Source organism: Elaeis guineensis, chromosome 13 (assembly GCF_000442705.2).
Source record: "Elaeis guineensis isolate ETL-2024a chromosome 13, EG11, whole genome shotgun sequence".
NCBI classification, from domain to species: Eukaryota; Viridiplantae; Streptophyta; class Magnoliopsida; order Arecales; family Arecaceae; genus Elaeis; species Elaeis guineensis.
Window position 1 is genome coordinate 15519493 of NC_026005.2, and position 18509 is coordinate 15538001.

The following is an 18509-nucleotide window of genomic DNA, read 5'->3' on the forward strand; positions in this document are numbered from 1 at the left end:
TCAATTAGCATTACCAAAATAATTAGATATGGTCCAGTACCGAGATGGCAAACCTTGATTTCAATCTTTCCTGTTTTCCATAATTTTTTTCATCTCCTTCTTCCTCCTTTGGTAATAAAATATTATGTTGTTTTATTTTATGCATTTCATTATGCTTATAGTACAGTGAGTTGAGGATATAATATAGCAGATAACAATGGCAATCATTTATGTTTCTGTGTTCAATAATGTGGGCAAATCTATTCTAAATGTATGTATTGGATTCTTGACCCCACTGATGGAAGCTGCAATTCCGCATCTCAACAGAATATTGCTAAATTAAGCATGCTTTAATCATCTATCAAAAAAAAAAAATCTGTGATCAAAATAGAGCAACTTCAGACAAAGCAAAATTCAAATAAGCACAAAAAGGAACTTTGGGTCTCAAGTAGATATATATTGAACATAAAAGTATACCCATCATTCATTAAGGATTCCCCTTCAATTATTGTGTTCAGCTTTTTACTTGCTCCAAGTTCTTTCAGCAAAGCCACAACAGCAACAGGATCTGTAGCACTAAGAAGCCCTCCCAGCAACAATGTTGTGTTCCAATTCCAGTTATATGGAAGAGTGATCTGCAGCATATTTTGCAAGTGTGGAGCAGAAGTAGATTCAATTTTTTTGAAGTCAAGTATAAGAAGCTCACAAAATAAGGTCATCATTGGAACAATGGGGACACAAGAGTAGCCCTTCTCCATATGGAATCTCTAACTAACTAGATATCTTCTTTCAAACATTCATTTTCTTATGCATACCTTTAATAAAGCTCCAAGGCAAAAGGTCGATATGAGCACACCAGGTCCAGCAAGTAGTAGCATTTGTGCCATGCATCTCTGTACCAACATGCATCTAATATCAGTTTCAGTTACAACGAACGTCAGGACATTCCATTTCTCTGTTACTAATAATGGTCAAGAGATCATATGAAGCATCTTTAAAGTATTATGGTATCTTAGTATATTGTAATATACTTATCTGCAATGTGCAGTAAATATAACAATCAAGTGTTAGAGAAGAAAGGCATTGAAATCATGAAATCAAGTTTTATGGCAAATACTGATTTCAATAACCAAAAAGAAGCACCAAAACAACAATACGGAAAAGGGAGATTATCTAATGCATATAATTATATTTTCACCATTATGTATCAGAAAAACAATATTATAATGCCCATTTTACCAAAACGATATTTCAATTAGCAGTATATTGTAATATACTTATGTGCAATGTGCAGTAAATATAACAATCAAGTGTTAGAGAAGAAAGGCATTGAAATCATGAAATCAAGTTTTATGGGGAATACTGATTCAATAACAAAAAAGAAGCACCAAAACAACAATAAGGAAAAGGGAGATTATCCAATGCATATAATTATATTTTCACCATTATGTATCAGAAAAACGATATTATATCAGAAAGGGAATTGTCACTGTGGTGTTATCTCATATACACCTGTCATGAACAGTCTTCAATTTTTCCAAGCGAAATAACATTCAATTTGTATGTGTCAAAGGACAGAAACAAATTATATTAATCTGTCGTCATTTTTCCAGCATCACCATATGATATTGTGGTCACAATATCCTTATTCAGCCATGCAAAATTTGGTTGAGTCAACCCATTTTACTTTCTGTAAATCAAATGGATTCTCTATCAAACTTCATAGCCCTTAACCAGGATATTTTGTCATGCTCCACATACAAGATGATGACCATCTTTATCAAGACAATGATCAGAATAAAATCAACTGAAAAACAAGCATAAAAATCACCATGTCCCAGCATGATCAGCCAATATAATGTTAAATCATGATTCTCAAGTCCTGAAGCAATACAAGAAGTGGAGAGATGAACTTCTAAACATCATTGTCATGCTAAGATGAATATACCTTTATTTGGTGCACTTCCATGGCAAAGGAGCTCTCAAAAAGAAGAGCAGGAAGAAAGACGGATAATAGGAGAACAGGATTAATATTTGCCCCTGTATAGTGGCACAATCAATTGTATTATAAAAAAAGTTGAATATACAGAATTTGGTCACACTGCTAAGATTAACCATTATGTGCTGAAAGCTTTATATTTGTTAACAATTGAATTCAGACTTACATAAGCGAATGCCAGCTCCCAGTTTTCCTAAGCCATGGCTTGTCCCATATTCTGAATTCAAATGATAAAAGTTCCAATTTCATATACTGCTCTGAAGGAAAAAGGGCAATAAACAATAAAAAACGAAATGCATAAACAAATAGTTGGCACAATACATAACATCAAATAACAAAATGAAAGGCAATTGGAAAAATGCAAATAAGGTTGATTCCACTGGCTGGGAGAACTAATCCTATGGTTAGGATCATTAGAGATTTTAAATTTAACTTTGGCTTATATTAAGGTGGTGACATATAATGTAGAAATGATCTTCTTGTTTGGACCTGCTAAAGATCCATGTTTACGAGCGGCAATGTAAATTGTATGCTTTAAATGAAACAACATTTGATAGGGGTTGCAGACTGCAAGTTAACAACATTCTGAATGGTTTATCAAATGTGTTTTTGAAGCAAGGGCATCATGCATGTGACAGATTGGATGATCGTCGCTGCAACCTTAATCTGGATTCAATAATGGCGTGTAAACCTGCTTCTGTATGTCTTGGCCAATAGCATCTACTAAGGCATCATAATTCTACCAACTCTAGTTTCTCTCTCTTTTTTCTTATTTTGAGGGAAGGGAAAGAGAGTGCTTCAAATGTAAAGTGAATTCAAACCTAGAAGCTCCTCCATTTGGAGACTTGGAGTGGCTTACAATCCTGCCAACTTCATTTTCATTTTTTTTAAATGATTTCGAACAAATTTTGTCATGCACTTTTAAATTCTTATCTATGGTAAGTTTTTTTTTTCTCTTGTTATCCTTCAATAAAGCATGAGAACAAGACCGGAATTTTGCAAGAAAAATATCCTAGTCATGTACATTTTACCATAGGAACTAATCCTGACTAGGTTGTCACGCCCCAAATTCGGGATATAACATGACCATGCTACCAAGGGATGCAACCTAAGATGATACGAAGCATAACATATGCATCGTAAATAAAAATAATAAAAAGGTTCAATTCAAATTCTTAACTAAATCAAAACTTGTTCATAGCATCTAAATCCAAAATCAAATACCAAATCCACGCCTCAAAATTCATAAATAGTTAAGTACTCAGTGATCATCTTATAAACTAAGTTTCAACTACAAAATATTCAAACTTGCTATGCAGATCCCCAAGCCTATATTCTCCGTCATTCCTAATCTTATTCCTCTATAAAGGAAAAAAAAATAAAGAGGTCTGAAACTACACCAACTCAGTAAGTAAAACCTACGCTTCCTTGTCCGATCAAGTATAAATTTTTTTATGATAATATAATATTTAAAAAATAACAGATATTACAAAATAAAATATTTCATAGGACATATAAAAAAATAAGTTATAAAACTAGTCATGCATACACAAATCATGAACATTTCATAAACATGATTCATAAGTCATTCTTATCATATATTTATATCATATTTCAAAACATTACTCTTAGATATTCATGCCATGGTCACTTTATCCCCGTGACATGGCCATCATCGCAATCTACAAGATATCATAACTCGTATTCGTTACCAACTTTATATCTGTTGGTATAAGGCTGTCTGTCGATTGACACCACTTCAGTGAGACTGTCATAACAATCTAAGAGTCTTTAAACCATTTATATATTTTCTTAGAGCATACACATATGTAGGTGAAAAAATAATAAAATTCATGCTTCATAAACATACTATTTTCATAAAACATATTCATAAAAACAATGGTCACAATAGAACATGCTTTTTCATATCTCATATACTGATCCTTATTTATGAAAAATATGATATCCTCAGCAACAAATTATTTGTAGGGAAAACATGGTAATTTAAAATAAACAAGAAGCATAAGATCTACTTACCTTATTCACCCTAGATCTTCAAAATTCGTTAGAAGAATCAGATAATCCTATTTAAAATATTAAATTATAATTGATTTTTTTTCAATTAATTCAGAAAAATTAAAAATAAAAGTCGCTAGTCTGATGATCGGTCCAATAGACCATCCGAGCACCAAAGCGATTTGGGATCTTCTAGTCGAGGCCAACATGAATCCTCAAAAGAGGAAGGCATGACTCGATATAAGATCCATAAGTCTTCTTAGAGAAAGAAAGGGGATGAAGAGAGAGAAAGTGGAGAAAGAATCTACGTATCCTTTAAAAGAGGAATCCATGATCAAGATCATCAGAAGTCACATCTGGATGACTCAATAGGGGTTAACAGTGATCAGATTCTATAAATATCTAATAATAACCGGACTAGAATCCAACATATTGCATGGATATCGAAGTGATTTCGAATCTCTTTGAAAAGGTCATCTCAAGTTCATCCTAGGATTCGTAGATCAGATAGAGAGAGAAAGAGAGCAGATGGAGAGAGACAAATCCTAGAGAGGAGAGAGAGACACAGGAGAGAACCATTATCTCTCTTTTTTCTTTTTTTTCTTTTCTTCTCTTTTCTTCTTCTTTTCTTCTTCCTTTTTCTTGGCCGAATAGAGAAGGGGCGGTGGTTCTTAGCCGAAAGACCGACAACAAGCCATGGCAGCGGGCGGCCAAGGATGATAAGGCAATGGATAGCCGGCAGCAAGGATCGATCGGTGAGAAAATCATGAAAAAAGGTCCAAAAATAAAGGATTCAAATGTTTTTCTTCGATTTTCTTCGATGGCCATTCACTGACAGCCATGATCATCTTGTGGAGGGTCGTGGGAATGCTGACGTACTCAGCCTAGGGCCCAGCTTTAAGGGACGGCGACATCTGCGGTCGAAAAAAGTGAGAAAATACTTGACCAAAATAGGGAAAAAATAGGGTTGGCTTTTGGAGGGGTTTCCTGGCGAAACTGATGACCAATGACCATACGTGAGGTCATGGGAAAAAGGAAATAGAGAGAGAAGGTGAGATCAGAGCTCACCTTGGGCTCCAATGGCTTCTTCATCCTTGCTTTCTGATGGGGGCAAAAATAGGAGGCCACAGCTTCAAAAGGAGAAAAGAGGGGTAGGGGCACGATGATCACTAGTGGAGTGGCTTGGAAGGGGGGAAGAGGGCTATATATAGACAGCCCTCGGGTCCTCTTTGCTTTGAGACTCGGCTTTTTCCGAAATCGATCGGAGAAGGAGAAGAAGACTCCCTTCTAGTTTTTTTATGGCCACTTTGAGATTCGTGCTTCGATCAGGTTATCACATTTTGTCCCCCTCAAAAGAGTTTCATTCTCGAAACTTGACATTCCTTCATTTTCAAATAAGTGAAGATACTTAATCTTCAAATCATATTTACCATACTATCGCTATGCAACTTTGATCTAAACCAACTCTTTTATACTCATCCTTTGCCTAACCCTACAAATCATAAATCTAAACTAACGTTCTTCCCATGATCAAACCTATTGCTCTAATACCATAAAATATCACATCTCAAATCCGGAACATAACACGGCCATGCTACCAAGGGGGTGTAGCCCAAGATAATACGAAGCCAATATGCATTTTCTTAAATAGAATAATAGGTGCATCATAAATAAAAATAATAAAAAGGTTCAATTCAAATTTTTAATTAAACCAAAACTACTTTAGAGCATCTAAATCCAAAATCAAATACCAAACCCATGTCTCGAAATTCATAAATAGTTAAGTACAAATCAATGTTTATCCTACAAACTAAATTTCAGCTATAAAATTCCTAAGCTTGCTATGCAGATCCTTAAGCCTGAATTCTTCATCATTCCTAAACTTGTTCTTCTATAAAAGAAAAAACATAAAGAGGTATGAGCTACACCAGCTCAGTAAGTAAAACTTATGGTCCCTTACCGGATCAAGCATTAGTTTTTCTAATGATAATACAATATTTAAAAAATAATAAATATTACAAAATAAAATATTTCATAGAGCACATAATAAAACAAGTTATAAAACCAACCGTATATGCATAAATCATGAACATTTCATAAACATGATTCATAAATCATTCTTATCATACATTCATGCCATGTTTCAAAACATTACTCTTAGATATTCATGTTTTGATCACTTTATGCCCATGATATGGCCGTCATAGTAATCAACAAGATATCATAATTCGTATTCATTACCAACTTTATACCCATTAGTATAGGGCCATTTGTTGATTGATCCTACTTCAGTGAGACTGTCATGGCAATCTAAGAGTCTTTAAAATATTTATATATTTTTTTAGAACATACACATATGTAGGTAGAAAAATAATAAAATTCATGCTTCATAAACATACTATTTTCATAAAATATATTCATGAAATCAATGGTTAGAATAAAATATTCTTTTTCAAATCTCATATGTTGATCCTTATTTTATGAAAAATATGATTTTCTCGGCAACAGATTATTTGCAAGAAAAACATGATAATTTAAAATAAATAAGGAGCACAAGAGCCACTTACCTTGTTCACCCTAGATCTTCAGACTTCATTAGAAGAATTAGATAATCCTATTTAAAATATTAAATCATAATCAAATTTTTTTCAATTAATTCAATAAAATTAAATAATAAAAGTAGGTCATTAATTAGGTGATCGGTCCGATAAACCATCTGAGCACCAAAACAATTCGGGATCTTCTTGTTGGGGTCAACACAGATCCCTAAAAGAGAAAAGCATTAATTGATATAAGATCCATAGGTCATCTTAGAGAGAAAAAATAGATGAAGAAAGAGAAAATAGAAAGAGAAAGTGAAGAGAGAATCTTCGTATCCCTCAAAAGAGAAATCCATGATCATCAGGGATCACGTCAGGATGACTCAATAGGGTTAACAGTGATTAGATTCTATAAATATCCAGCAACCACCAAATTGGGATCTAACATATTGTATGGATATTGAAGTGATTCCGGATCTCTTTAAAAAGATTATCTCAAGTTTATACTAAGATTCGTAGATCAGATAGAGAGAGAAAGAGAGCGGATGGAGAGAGAAAACCCTAAAGAGAAGAGAGTACCCTTTCTCTCTCTTTTTCTTTTCTTCTCTTCTCTTCTTTTCTTCTTCCTTTTTCTTGGCCGAACAGGGGAGGAAGGGGCGGTGGTTCTTGCCCAGAAGACCGTCGATGGGCCGTGGCAGCAAGCGGCCAACGGCGATGGGGCAGGAGTTAGCTGGTGGCAAGGATCGACTAGTGAAAAAATCATGGAAAAAGGTCCAAAAATAGGGGATCCATGGTTTTTCTCAGATTTGTTTCAATGGTCGTTCATCGACAACCATTATCTCACCATAGAGGGTCATGGGGAGGCCGAAGTACTCAACCTAGGGTCCGACTTCAAGGAAAGGCGATGCCGGCGGCTGAAAAAAGTGAGAAAACTCTTGGCTAAAACAAGAAAAAAAATAGGCTTGGCTTTTGGGTGCATTTTCAGGCGACACTGATGGTCGGCAACCGTGCGCGAGATCATGGGAAGAAGTGAATAGAGAGAGAAGGTGGGATCAGAGCTTACCTTGGGCTCCGATGGCATCTTCGTGCTCGATTTCTGGCGGGCGCAAAAATGGGAGGCCACGGCTTCAAAAGGAGAAAAGATGGGGAGGGGAGCGATGATCACCAATGGAGTGGCTTGGGAGCGGGGAAGAGGGCTATATATAGAGAGCCTTAGGGGTCCTCTTTGCCCTAGGACTCGGCTTTTCTCGAAATCAGTCAATTTTCTTTTTTTTTGCTGCTTTGAGATTCGTGCTTAGTTCAGGTTATCACATGGGTAGCATGAGATCTCTGAATGGTATAAGACTCTGTACATTCATGATTCAAGTAAATACAGCCCAAAATGATTAACCTCCCCTTATTTTTTCAAGGTGATTTATATATGAAAGTTTGCTTAGTGGATATTAAAAATTTCTTGCAAACCTCTATTCATTGCAAGTACAGTTCAGAAACTCAAGTCCTTTCAATTGGGAACAAGAAACATCCATTGCACGTGCACAACAAGCAAAGTTAATTCTGCTCAAGTAACAGTTGTGGTAAGCGTACGATGTGCATACTTGTGTCATGCAGCGGAACCCTGTTCAAATGTTTGTCATTTTGATCCATTAACTGTTTCTCTTTTTTTCTTTAATGAAGCATTTATTTTGAGAACTACCAGTCAACATCCATGTCTTATCAGCCTTGCAAAAGGACGGTTTATTCCTGTGTGCATCAAAACAGAGGAGAAGACGAGATGGAAAGTCAAACTGTACTTTTACTGGTGTGACTAGAACCCAATAAATCCTATTTGTGTTAAAATACACAGTTGCCCATATAAATTAAGAGTCAATGCCATCAAACAAGTGTGAATTCTGTGATACTAAAATAGCATCAAAATAGGACTCGGAGTTCTTGAATGTCTCATTTCATTCCACTAGCCATTATTTCTTCTTGATCCCGTGGTTTTTGAAAATTACCAGTTAAATCCAACAAAATCCGACTTCTTGAGAGTTTCCAGCTTTGATTGTTTACCGGTACTCATCACATGGACATAAAAAGGATGTTTCCAAAAATCAAGAAAATAATCAGTACTGGTCCGTCAACAATCTATAGACTCCCTGATTCACTAAGAAATCCAAGAAATCAATAATCCAAAATTCACGAAATCATATACTCGTCAGTCTAATGACTAAAAATGGTTATGCTTGAACACCGGTCCAGCAAGAATCCAAAGAAGCCCAGATTCACAGAGAAATTCAAGCAACCCAAAGATCAAGAAATCATCGGCACCTCACTAACGCCCGCTAAAGCGAGTGGAAAGTCAAAATACAGATACAACAGAAAAAGAAATCTCAAAACAGAGATACGAACCGAGAGATCCAAGACCGATGCCAAGAACGAGAAGGGCGACGGTGTAAGGAACTCTGGTACCACGAAGGAGATGCCTCGAAGCGATCCCGAGCACCAAGGAGACCCCAACGAACACCACCGCGTCGTCCGGTTCCGGCGCGCTGTCCCCCTCTCCAACCGCCACATAGGGGAGCGGCACCTCCGCCACGGCCGCCATTCCCCTCGATGGCGCGACACGCTGTCCCAGATCCCAACCGTAGAAGTTCCGACAAACAGCTCGCCTGGCGGCCGTCGAACGCCCAGAGAAAGAAAGAGAGAGCGTTGCTCTCTGTATAAAGGCGGCGGGAACGGACGGCTACGAGAAAAAAAGAGCGCAGATTGGAAAAACCATAACGCGGGCTATGATCCCAGCAAGAAGCTGCCTGCGGAGAAGAAGAAGATCTTGGAGACGGATGTCAGGCTCCCTTTCTTGCACAGGAGCTGCATCAAGAAAGAGGGATGGCTAACCCAGTGTTTATTCTGTTGTTATATATCGTGTTTGCTGGGCGGCGTTTGGCAGCTCTTTTGGTATTCTAGGAATTGGAATACGAATTTTTAGAGAACAATAATTCATCGTATCCATTCTAGTTTTCTATTTGATTGAAAATCTATTATTTCATCAAAAATAAAATATAATTAATATAATATTTTTTTAATTTAAAATAAAATATAATTACTTTTTATTAAAGATATAAAATAGATTATTTTATAGTCCAACATGCAATAGCTTAATCAAGATAGGTAGAAATAAGGTGCAATTAATGTATAATTAATGTAGATTGATCGAAATTGGTATCCTGTAGGGCCCACCACCACTTTAGAAGATATTTAGAGAAATAAAATAGAATAAGCTCTTTATACCAAGAATAAGAACAACCAAACACTGCTTAATGGATTTTTTCAATGATTGCTGCTGCTGATAGTATATCAAAGGCTAATCCGTATTTGGTTGGGATTTTGATAGATAGATGAAGTTGAAAGCAAAGATAAATTTTACGATTGCATTCAAAAAGTTATAGAGAAGATGATTAAAAAAAAATTGATTGTCTCTCCATCCTGACTTAGCAATTTACATCCTTCCGAAACATCGATCGATGAATTTTTTTGTATGGACAAACTTACTTCTCATTAATTTTTTTTTGACTAAAATATAATATATCTTCATTTTCTCATTCATATTACTTATATATATTTTTATATATACCATTAATTATATTATTAAAATTTATTATTGATTATTTTAATTTTAATACATAATTTTGATAATTATAATTAAATAATTAAAATTTTTTATTTTTATTTATTATTTTTAATTAAATATTTATATAATATTAATTAATTATTTAAATTAAATTATAAATAAATTAGTATATTTATATAATTAATATGTAAAATTAATTCATTTATGATTAATTTATAAAATTATTAATTAAATTAAATTAAATATTTATATAATTTTATATATTATAAATTATAAAAATTATGAATTTATATATTATTTACTTCTTTGATATAAATAAGTATTATAAATTGATAATAGTAATAATTTTATCAAAAGATGATCTAATAAAATTTGTATATAAATATCATCTATTCTCTTTTTCATTCCTCCAATATCAAATAGAGAAAAAAATTATTATCATCTATCCTTTCATTCGTTTCCTCATCCATCCTTCATACTAAATAAAAGATAAATAACAGACACGAGAGGATCTAATTATTGGATGTGCTAGATCTAGTGGACTAATCCTATAATCACTCGTCACATTATCCTTCATATTTAAATAATTCAAGATCGAGTAATGGGTGCCCGTCATCTACTGTACATGTGCTCGAGAGTTAGACAGGACCATAAGACCCGGTCCATATAATAATGAGTCTCTAAAGATGCTGTTTTGTTTGATATATCATTAGTGATGTGATCACCGGGATAATATGAGTATTGAAATGATGTGTAAATACTAGGATGATATATGATCACTATGTTTGGTATAACATTGGAATATAATTGGGAGTAGAACTTCACTGTACTTGATATATCATCAAGTAGTGATAGTGATGATATATAAAATATCATAAATAGCCTGACACGTTAATACATAATAATGATTCTACAACTTGATAAAACATTCTTCATTCACAACTCCTTAGGAAAAGATGTAGTAGTAGTAATAATATTATTCATCATCATCATTATTATTATAGGTATCTATTTTAATTGGACTATTAAAATGATATTATAATAATATTATATATAATCAAGCTTGGCTAGGTTTAGCTAATTTTGACCATCAATATTAGGTCCAGTCGTTAAGAATGATTTTAGCTTATCAAAACAAAATAAGAAAAAGAAAAGCATAAAAGTTTTAGCATGATCCATCCTTGCCGATTAACCATACATGGCTATAAAAATAAAATAGACATCAAATAAATAAATAAAAGATATTTATGCCATTTAACTAAAATCTGTCAATAAAATAAAATAAGCATCCATAGAAAAAGACAAGAATGATTTATATTTTCTCCCCAATTTACTGATTAAAGATATTTTGATCTCAAAATAATTTCAATACATCAGCAATGTCCGATGATGTGCTATCACCTACGATATGTATGGTGATAGCATCACTATATAATATAGTAATGTTATCACCGAATTTATCATTGAATCTTTCATCACTAATTGTAATGCCAAATAAAACGATCGTATCATCTAATTTATATCACTCTGGTGATGTGAAATAGCATTTCCCAGCAAATAGCACCTTAAAGGGATAAGGAGCGACGCTCACGTAGATGGGTTTGGATGATTGTACCTTTCATGCGAAAGAATAATTGATCTTCTTTCAAGCGCTGATTGTAGGATCGTTCCTTTCACAAATATGAACGCACCCCTAACTTCTTCTACACAGCTCACAGAGCGCCTATTGCGAGATCCAATGGTAGATTTATGCGAAGGTAGCTGAATGCTTCTCTCCCATGAAAAATACAACCCTTGTCGCCTTATGGATCCAAGCGTTACAGCTCAGCTCTCCTTGACTGATTGGTTAATTAATATACTTTATTGATATTAAATATTATTGTTATGCTCTTCACTCAGGCAGCTTATTTTGTTTTTGTTTTTTTTTTATTGTTATTAGTTTAATAGCATTTTCAAGATTTAAGTTGATGTCAGTGGCCCTTGATCTCTCCTCGATGAAAGCATGTGAAGTAAGGTTTTTAAGGAATTAGTTTGTGATTCGCTTGCGCTGGGTCCACCAACAAGAGAGTCAAAACTTAGCATGCTGGGAGTGGACCTGGGCACCGGGTGTCCGGCTGGAATCAGCATATTTGGAAATTTTTAATAAGGGAGCGAACCTTGTTGATGCTGGATCCCTGAGTCCATACCCATATCATTGGACAACTAGATGTCTGAGATTTTAGCATGTAACGTTATCTCAAACTCCTTGAATTGAATTGGATTTGTCATCTAGTTAGATAAGAATAAAAAATTTTCTTCTTTTTCCTGCCAGTGAAATACAGACCAAATCAGGTTAAACTCATTTTCTAATCAAAAATATAAAATAATTATAAAATAATAAAAATATTTTAATTTTTTAAAAATTTGAGTAGAAAATAGATTCTGGCTCGTTTATTAATTGGATCCGAAGCCGCGTTGCCAAATTGTTCTCGCATTAGAAGTCATGCTACTTTGAGTATCAAATGTGGCAGATATTGCTCTCCAAGCTTATCCCAACCTATTAAAGCGGTCTAATTGGTAAATGTCGGGTTAAATGATCCTTCTAAATAAAACACAACTACCATGCTATAGATAAGGAGAGGAAACTCTAATAATATCTAATCATATGAATATTTTTTATTTACATTCCGACATGCACAAATATCATAACTGTGCATTGACTTGAAACGAATACAATCATTCAATAAATGTGGATATAATTTTTGTTTTGCATCTCTCGGTATCTTACTTTCGTAATTCCCTGGGAATATTTTTCTTACATTTCCTGTAGGAAATGAATGGGTTCCATCTTCCCACTAACCAAAAAGGAAGAGGGGTTTGTGTATGTTCACTTGATACAAGAAGCCCGATACCAGCCACAAAAGAGGCCATGCCTTCACAATTTGACTATTAACCAACCAGCTACTTGTAATATATAGTTTTATTTCCTTAGACGAAGTAAAAAAAAAAAAACATTGTTGCCACCAGAATTATAAGTTCATATACGATGACAAGGCCTCATTCTAGAACCAATAGATTTTTCATTCACTGATAGTTTTCCACATGGCGCAGTGATTTATGTGGAGGTAACGGTGTGAAGCCACCATCCCTTGTGCCAAGTAACACGCCAATTTATAGCAAAAATATTTTGGTTGTTGGGTCTTTTAGCCTTGTCTGTACAGCATATAAAGATCCCACTCTTTTTGTAATTAACTTCAATGAAACAAGTCTAGCACATATATTGTTGTATCAAATTTCTGATTTGATCATGGAAAGATCTTTGTCGGAGTCAATTCTGATCAAAACTTATTTTATAGAAATTGATTTCGACAAAAATCCGATGACCAAGCTAGGAGTCTGATGCGACACATATATTCATGCCAGGACTTCAAAACTTGTGACTGGGTTGGACATGTTGCTATCCGTGAATCTTTGTTTGGCGATAAGATGATACATGACAACCAGATCAATTATTACACATACCTTGTAGACCCCAAGAGCTGGCCGGGCCAACATGTTGCTATCCGTGAATCTTTGTTTGGCGATAAGATGATACATGACAACCAGATCAATTATTACACATACCTTATAGACCCCAAGAGCTAGCCGGGCCATCTATTGCCCGGCCAGCTAAACCAAGGCCGCATGGTGGGAACCACACCAACTTTCCCACGCCCGACAAGGCAATAAAGCCATTTGAACACATGCTTTTCTTTCTTTCTCCCTTTTTTTTTTTAATGAAATAATGTAGAGAAAGTAAGGTATTTTCTACACTTAATTTTATTAATTAAAATAAATATACATACAAAAAGAAATAATATTTAAAGATTTTTTGAGAGAGAAAAAGAAAGATAAGATCAAGCTAGAAAAGGGATACGAGTCCAAATTTAAAGGTGTCCGTGAATCATTTTTCTCCGACCCCAAGTGTTCCCAAAGATATGGACGTATACTTCTTCGCTCGACAAGACTTAAGACATGCACCAAATCAAAATAGATCGTCTTAATAAGCTCCATATCGATCACTTGATCTCAAATAAGAAACCTATTTGATTATCTTGAAATCAGGGTTATCATCCAAAATAACTGTGATTATTTATTCATCTCCAATCGAACAAGAATTATTTAGTAAATAAAGTTACAATCATTATAAAGGGGAAAAATGCATTAGGCACCCTTGGGCCAATGTGATCCATTCTTCGCAATTTACTGGGGGTAAAATAGATAATAAAGCCCTTCATAGGCCACAAAATACTTCATGCATGATGCAGGTTTGGTGCTCATTCCGTGTATGCTAGGAGGATACACGAAGGAGTATGCTTACTGAGGTCATTATTTGTCCTTAGAATAAAAGATAATAGATGGTAATTATACATAAATATATCTTGTATGCTATGTGGTGGAGAGATTCAAATTTAAACATATCTATTTAGATGAATAAAATTATTATTTCCATTATAAAGTGAACTAGCTAGTGACCTGTTAATAAGTTGCAGAAAAGGTATCGGGAAGGAAAGTAAAAATTTGCATGGGAAGGAAAAGTCTTTCATAAATGTGCTAACAAGGTTTGGTGGTTTTTTTAAATTTTTTTGTAAAAAAATTAATTTTTTTAAAATGAAATTTTAAATATAAATTAAGTTTTTAAAGATGATAATAGATTAGGTATGGATTGAGTAGGTCATTATTTGTACTCATCTCATACTTGTTTCAGGATGGAATAGAGTATGGGTGAAGTTAGACCAAGTGGGTTGGATGAGTCGGATTGGATAAAATTATAAAAAATATTTATTTATAAATCAAATAAATAAAAAAATATAAAAAATAATTTTAGTACTTCACACAATAAATAAAATAAGAGTTAAAGATATAGAATATAACAAACCCAAGTTTCAACAACAATAAAAATATAACAAATAAATATTTTTTTAAGAAACAAAATATCTTAAAATTAAGAAAAATAATCAACTAAAATAAATAAATAATTAAATATCATATTAGGTAACCTTTGTTCAAATTTTCTTAGGAGTGGAGCGACTAAGGCAAAGGATAAAATAAGAAGTTGTGAAGAGTTATATATATCCTTGTCTGGTTTGGAACAAATTCTATCATTACCCGCACTTATCTTGTGTCTGCTGCGAGTCAGATTAGATCAGGTACTCGATGAGGTGGATTAAATTGCCAACCCTACTCTTGATGCAGTTTTTGGGTAATCAAAACAGCTTCAATGAAATGATGGTCCAGCAATAATGGTTAATTCAATTTTTACAAATGATGTGTACACTATAATTATAAGAGCCTTTCAAATTATTTGTCTCATCTGCCTGTGTACCATTTATACTATGGAATCAATTACATTTTGGTATATATATCATGATTCAGTCCTACATAGGTATGATGACTTAGCTACAAATGATGCAACAACATGATAGGTCCAAAAAGAAGAAATCTGTATACACGTAATTGGAAGAGAGCATCTGCAGCTTTATCTACTATTCGCTGGTAAACTTTCCTTGGCAATGGGTAAGCTTAAATCATGGCTATTTGCCTTCTCATCAATCTACGGCTTCCAAGCACTTTAGCAGCTTTGATTCGTCTTTTTTTTTGGGGGGTAAGCGGCAGCTTTCATTCGTTAGGTGTAGGAATTAACCTAGGTAAAAGAATGTCCTTTTCCTTCTCATCTTGGAGTAGCTTGAGTACTGTGGTGGCATTTGGCAACTACAAAATCTTAGAAGCCCCAATCCAAAATCCTCAAAAGAGTGTACCCACCAAACCAAATTTGTTTTAGCATAACCTTTTTTTCTACACCAGATATGGCCGCCATAAAAAGATCCTTCTTTTCCCCTTCCTCCAAGAGAAAATTATTAATTTTAATGATCCTGTAATGCATATCTTAGATTATCCAATAATAAACCAGCACACGATTCAAATAAGTAAATTTTTTTTTCTTTCAAAACAGTAGAAGTTGCCACCTGACCAACTATAGTTGATAGTATTTTTTTTTCATCTAAAATTTTTAATCAAGCTTGGATAATAGTTGGGGATGGCAATGGATCAAATATGGATCAGATCGATCCAAATTCATATCCATCTAATCAAAAAAAAATCCATATCTATACCACCCTATATCCATTTTGGATCGGATTGGATTGAATTGGACAAAATAGAGATACAATGACGGGTCGAGTTGGGTCAGATATACTTGAAATCCCTTTTTCGATCAAAAATTCAAAGCCCCTTCGATCTCCAATCAAAAAGAAATAAAAAGCAAAAAAGCAAAACAAAACAAAACAAAACAAAAATAAAAAAAATGATCACTTTGCGGGAAAAAGTCTTAACTTTTATTTTTTTTTTTCATCTTTCTTTTGATTTGTCTATAGAAATCTCAATCAGGTGGGAGGCTAATTAAAGGCTTGGAGTGGCCAAATAGGGAAGCTTAGATTATTGCTCGGATTTTATTGGAGTTATAGACACCACCCTCCTCCCCTCCTCATCCACTGTCTAGCTGGCGGTCCTCCGGACCCCCAGACCCATATCCCTAGTCGATGAAGAAGTGGACGATGCTCGATCTGATGAACGAAATCCTATAGCTATCCCCTACTCGAGTGAACGGTCCTGATCCTGCTTCCTCTACACTGCTATTACCCCTCCATCTACCATCTAGTCCTCGTCGGTACCAACAAAATCAAGCTGCTTTTTCTTCGCTATCGACATCCTCCCCATCCACTACTAAGCCTTGTCTGACCGCTACTAAGGTTTGGGTATTGGCATGAGGGGAGTGGGGACTTGGGTGGTTAGGATTTTGTTAGATTTTATTTAAATGAGAGAGAGATTATCGTGGTAAGACATATTATTATCCGAATCCATTTCTGATATTTTTTTTTAAAACTCGTACCTATCTATCTTTTAATCGTATCGGATAAAATCTATCCTATTTTGATTGAATCGAATTGGATATTTGATGGGATGAAGAAAATACCATGTCTAATAACTAATAATATATATATTTTTAATAATAGATGATGTGTTTGTTTGTTATTGAATGATCATTTTAATTAATAACTTCTCTTTCTTTGGGGTACCAATAACGAAAAGGTCCTTATTTAATTTTTATCTTTTTTGGGGACGGCCGTTGGAAAGCAACCTTTGACCCATGGGACGGTGGAAACTCGCCCTCGAGTCAGCTTTTTTTTCTTTTCCATTTTTTGCACGGACGGACGGAGCTTCTCCTCCACAGAGGGCCACCCCAAAAGTAGTTCACTAGGTTTAAAAGTGTGCTGCCGTGCATGAATGATACACGACAATAAAAGGAGACATCAAGTAGGTGAAGTTATTAAATGAGATCATATGAAAGTTGGTAACGTAGTTTCCGGATCACCTGCTTCATTGCTTGTTGCATCCCACTGGATATGTGCATATTTTAAGTTTGTTTATATTCTGATCAGCCGTATTTCTTAGGTTGATAAGGTTAGGTTATTTTTTTCGCAGGGATGCATTAGGTCACAAGGCTCCGAGCGGATGCATGCATTCTTATCATGGCGTAATACTGTTTGACTTAAAAAACATATTTCCTTGCTCAATTTACCCGGGCGACCTGCATCAGCTCTCTTGTTCTTTCACTCATATAATAATGAAATGAAGACAATAATGTCTTCGGGGTTCAATAAAATATACAGGAGGGCGAGGAGATCATAGGCCTATTCATCGCAGAAAGAAAAATGCCTGGTGCTTCCGTAGTGGCACCCATGTACAAATATTTTATAGAAAAAGTCATCGCACCTCCCCATTCACCAGACGCTACATCATAATGCGGCGGCTGGTGGGCTGGACCTATACGGCACTCCCCTCCACGAGAGAGTAGTAATCAGAAGAGAGGAGACTGAAGAGGGGACGTAGCAGCGCTTTAACTCTGCAGTAGAGAGAGACTTTATGCACCGCATGCCATATAATAAATGTGATGCAGAGCATGGAATCCAATTATATCGGAGTATCTGATCATTATTTTTTAATATATATTTAATAATATATTTAATATTTATAAATTTATTTTTAATTTAAAATTTTAAATAATAAAAATATTCATTCTATTCTGAAAAATTATAATATTCTGTGATTATATTATGATATCCTGTGGTCAAATTATGATTTTTTACACACATGAAGTCATAATTTTTTTCACAAATCATAGAGAGAAGAATATTTTTATTATTAAAAATTTATAAAATTTTTAAATGATAAAAATATCTTTTCTTTTCTTATGACATCATGTGGCTAAATTATGAACAGAAAGTCATAATTTGACCGTAAAATATCATAATATGGTCACAAAATGTCGTAATTTTTTCAAAAGAAGAAG

The 18509-nt window shown here is 34.4% G+C and overlaps 1 protein-coding gene across 5 annotated transcripts in view; it reads right to left on the reverse strand.

Moving 5' to 3' along the window:
• Window positions 1–9410, reverse strand: part of LOC105056363 (sodium/hydrogen exchanger 7) — a 100983-nt gene extending 91573 nt beyond the window's left edge. For 3 of the 5 annotated variants that reach the window (XM_029267925.2, XM_010938530.4, XM_010938529.4), the window contains exons 1-5: window positions 8923–9409; window positions 2145–2195; window positions 1928–2019; window positions 795–872; window positions 457–614 (exon numbers count right to left, since the gene is read on the reverse strand). In XM_029267925.2, the coding sequence (XP_029123758.1) occupies window positions 457–614; window positions 795–872; window positions 1928–2019; window positions 2145–2195; window positions 8923–9118 (575 nt within the window). In that variant the 5' untranslated portion in view covers window positions 9119–9409. Of the gene's footprint in view, window positions 1–456; window positions 615–794; window positions 873–1927; window positions 2020–2144; window positions 2196–8922 lie in introns of those variants that run through there. The other 2 variants (XM_029267926.2, XM_029267928.2) reach the window with 2 other exon arrangements.
• Window positions 9411–18509: the final 9099 nt, after the last annotated feature.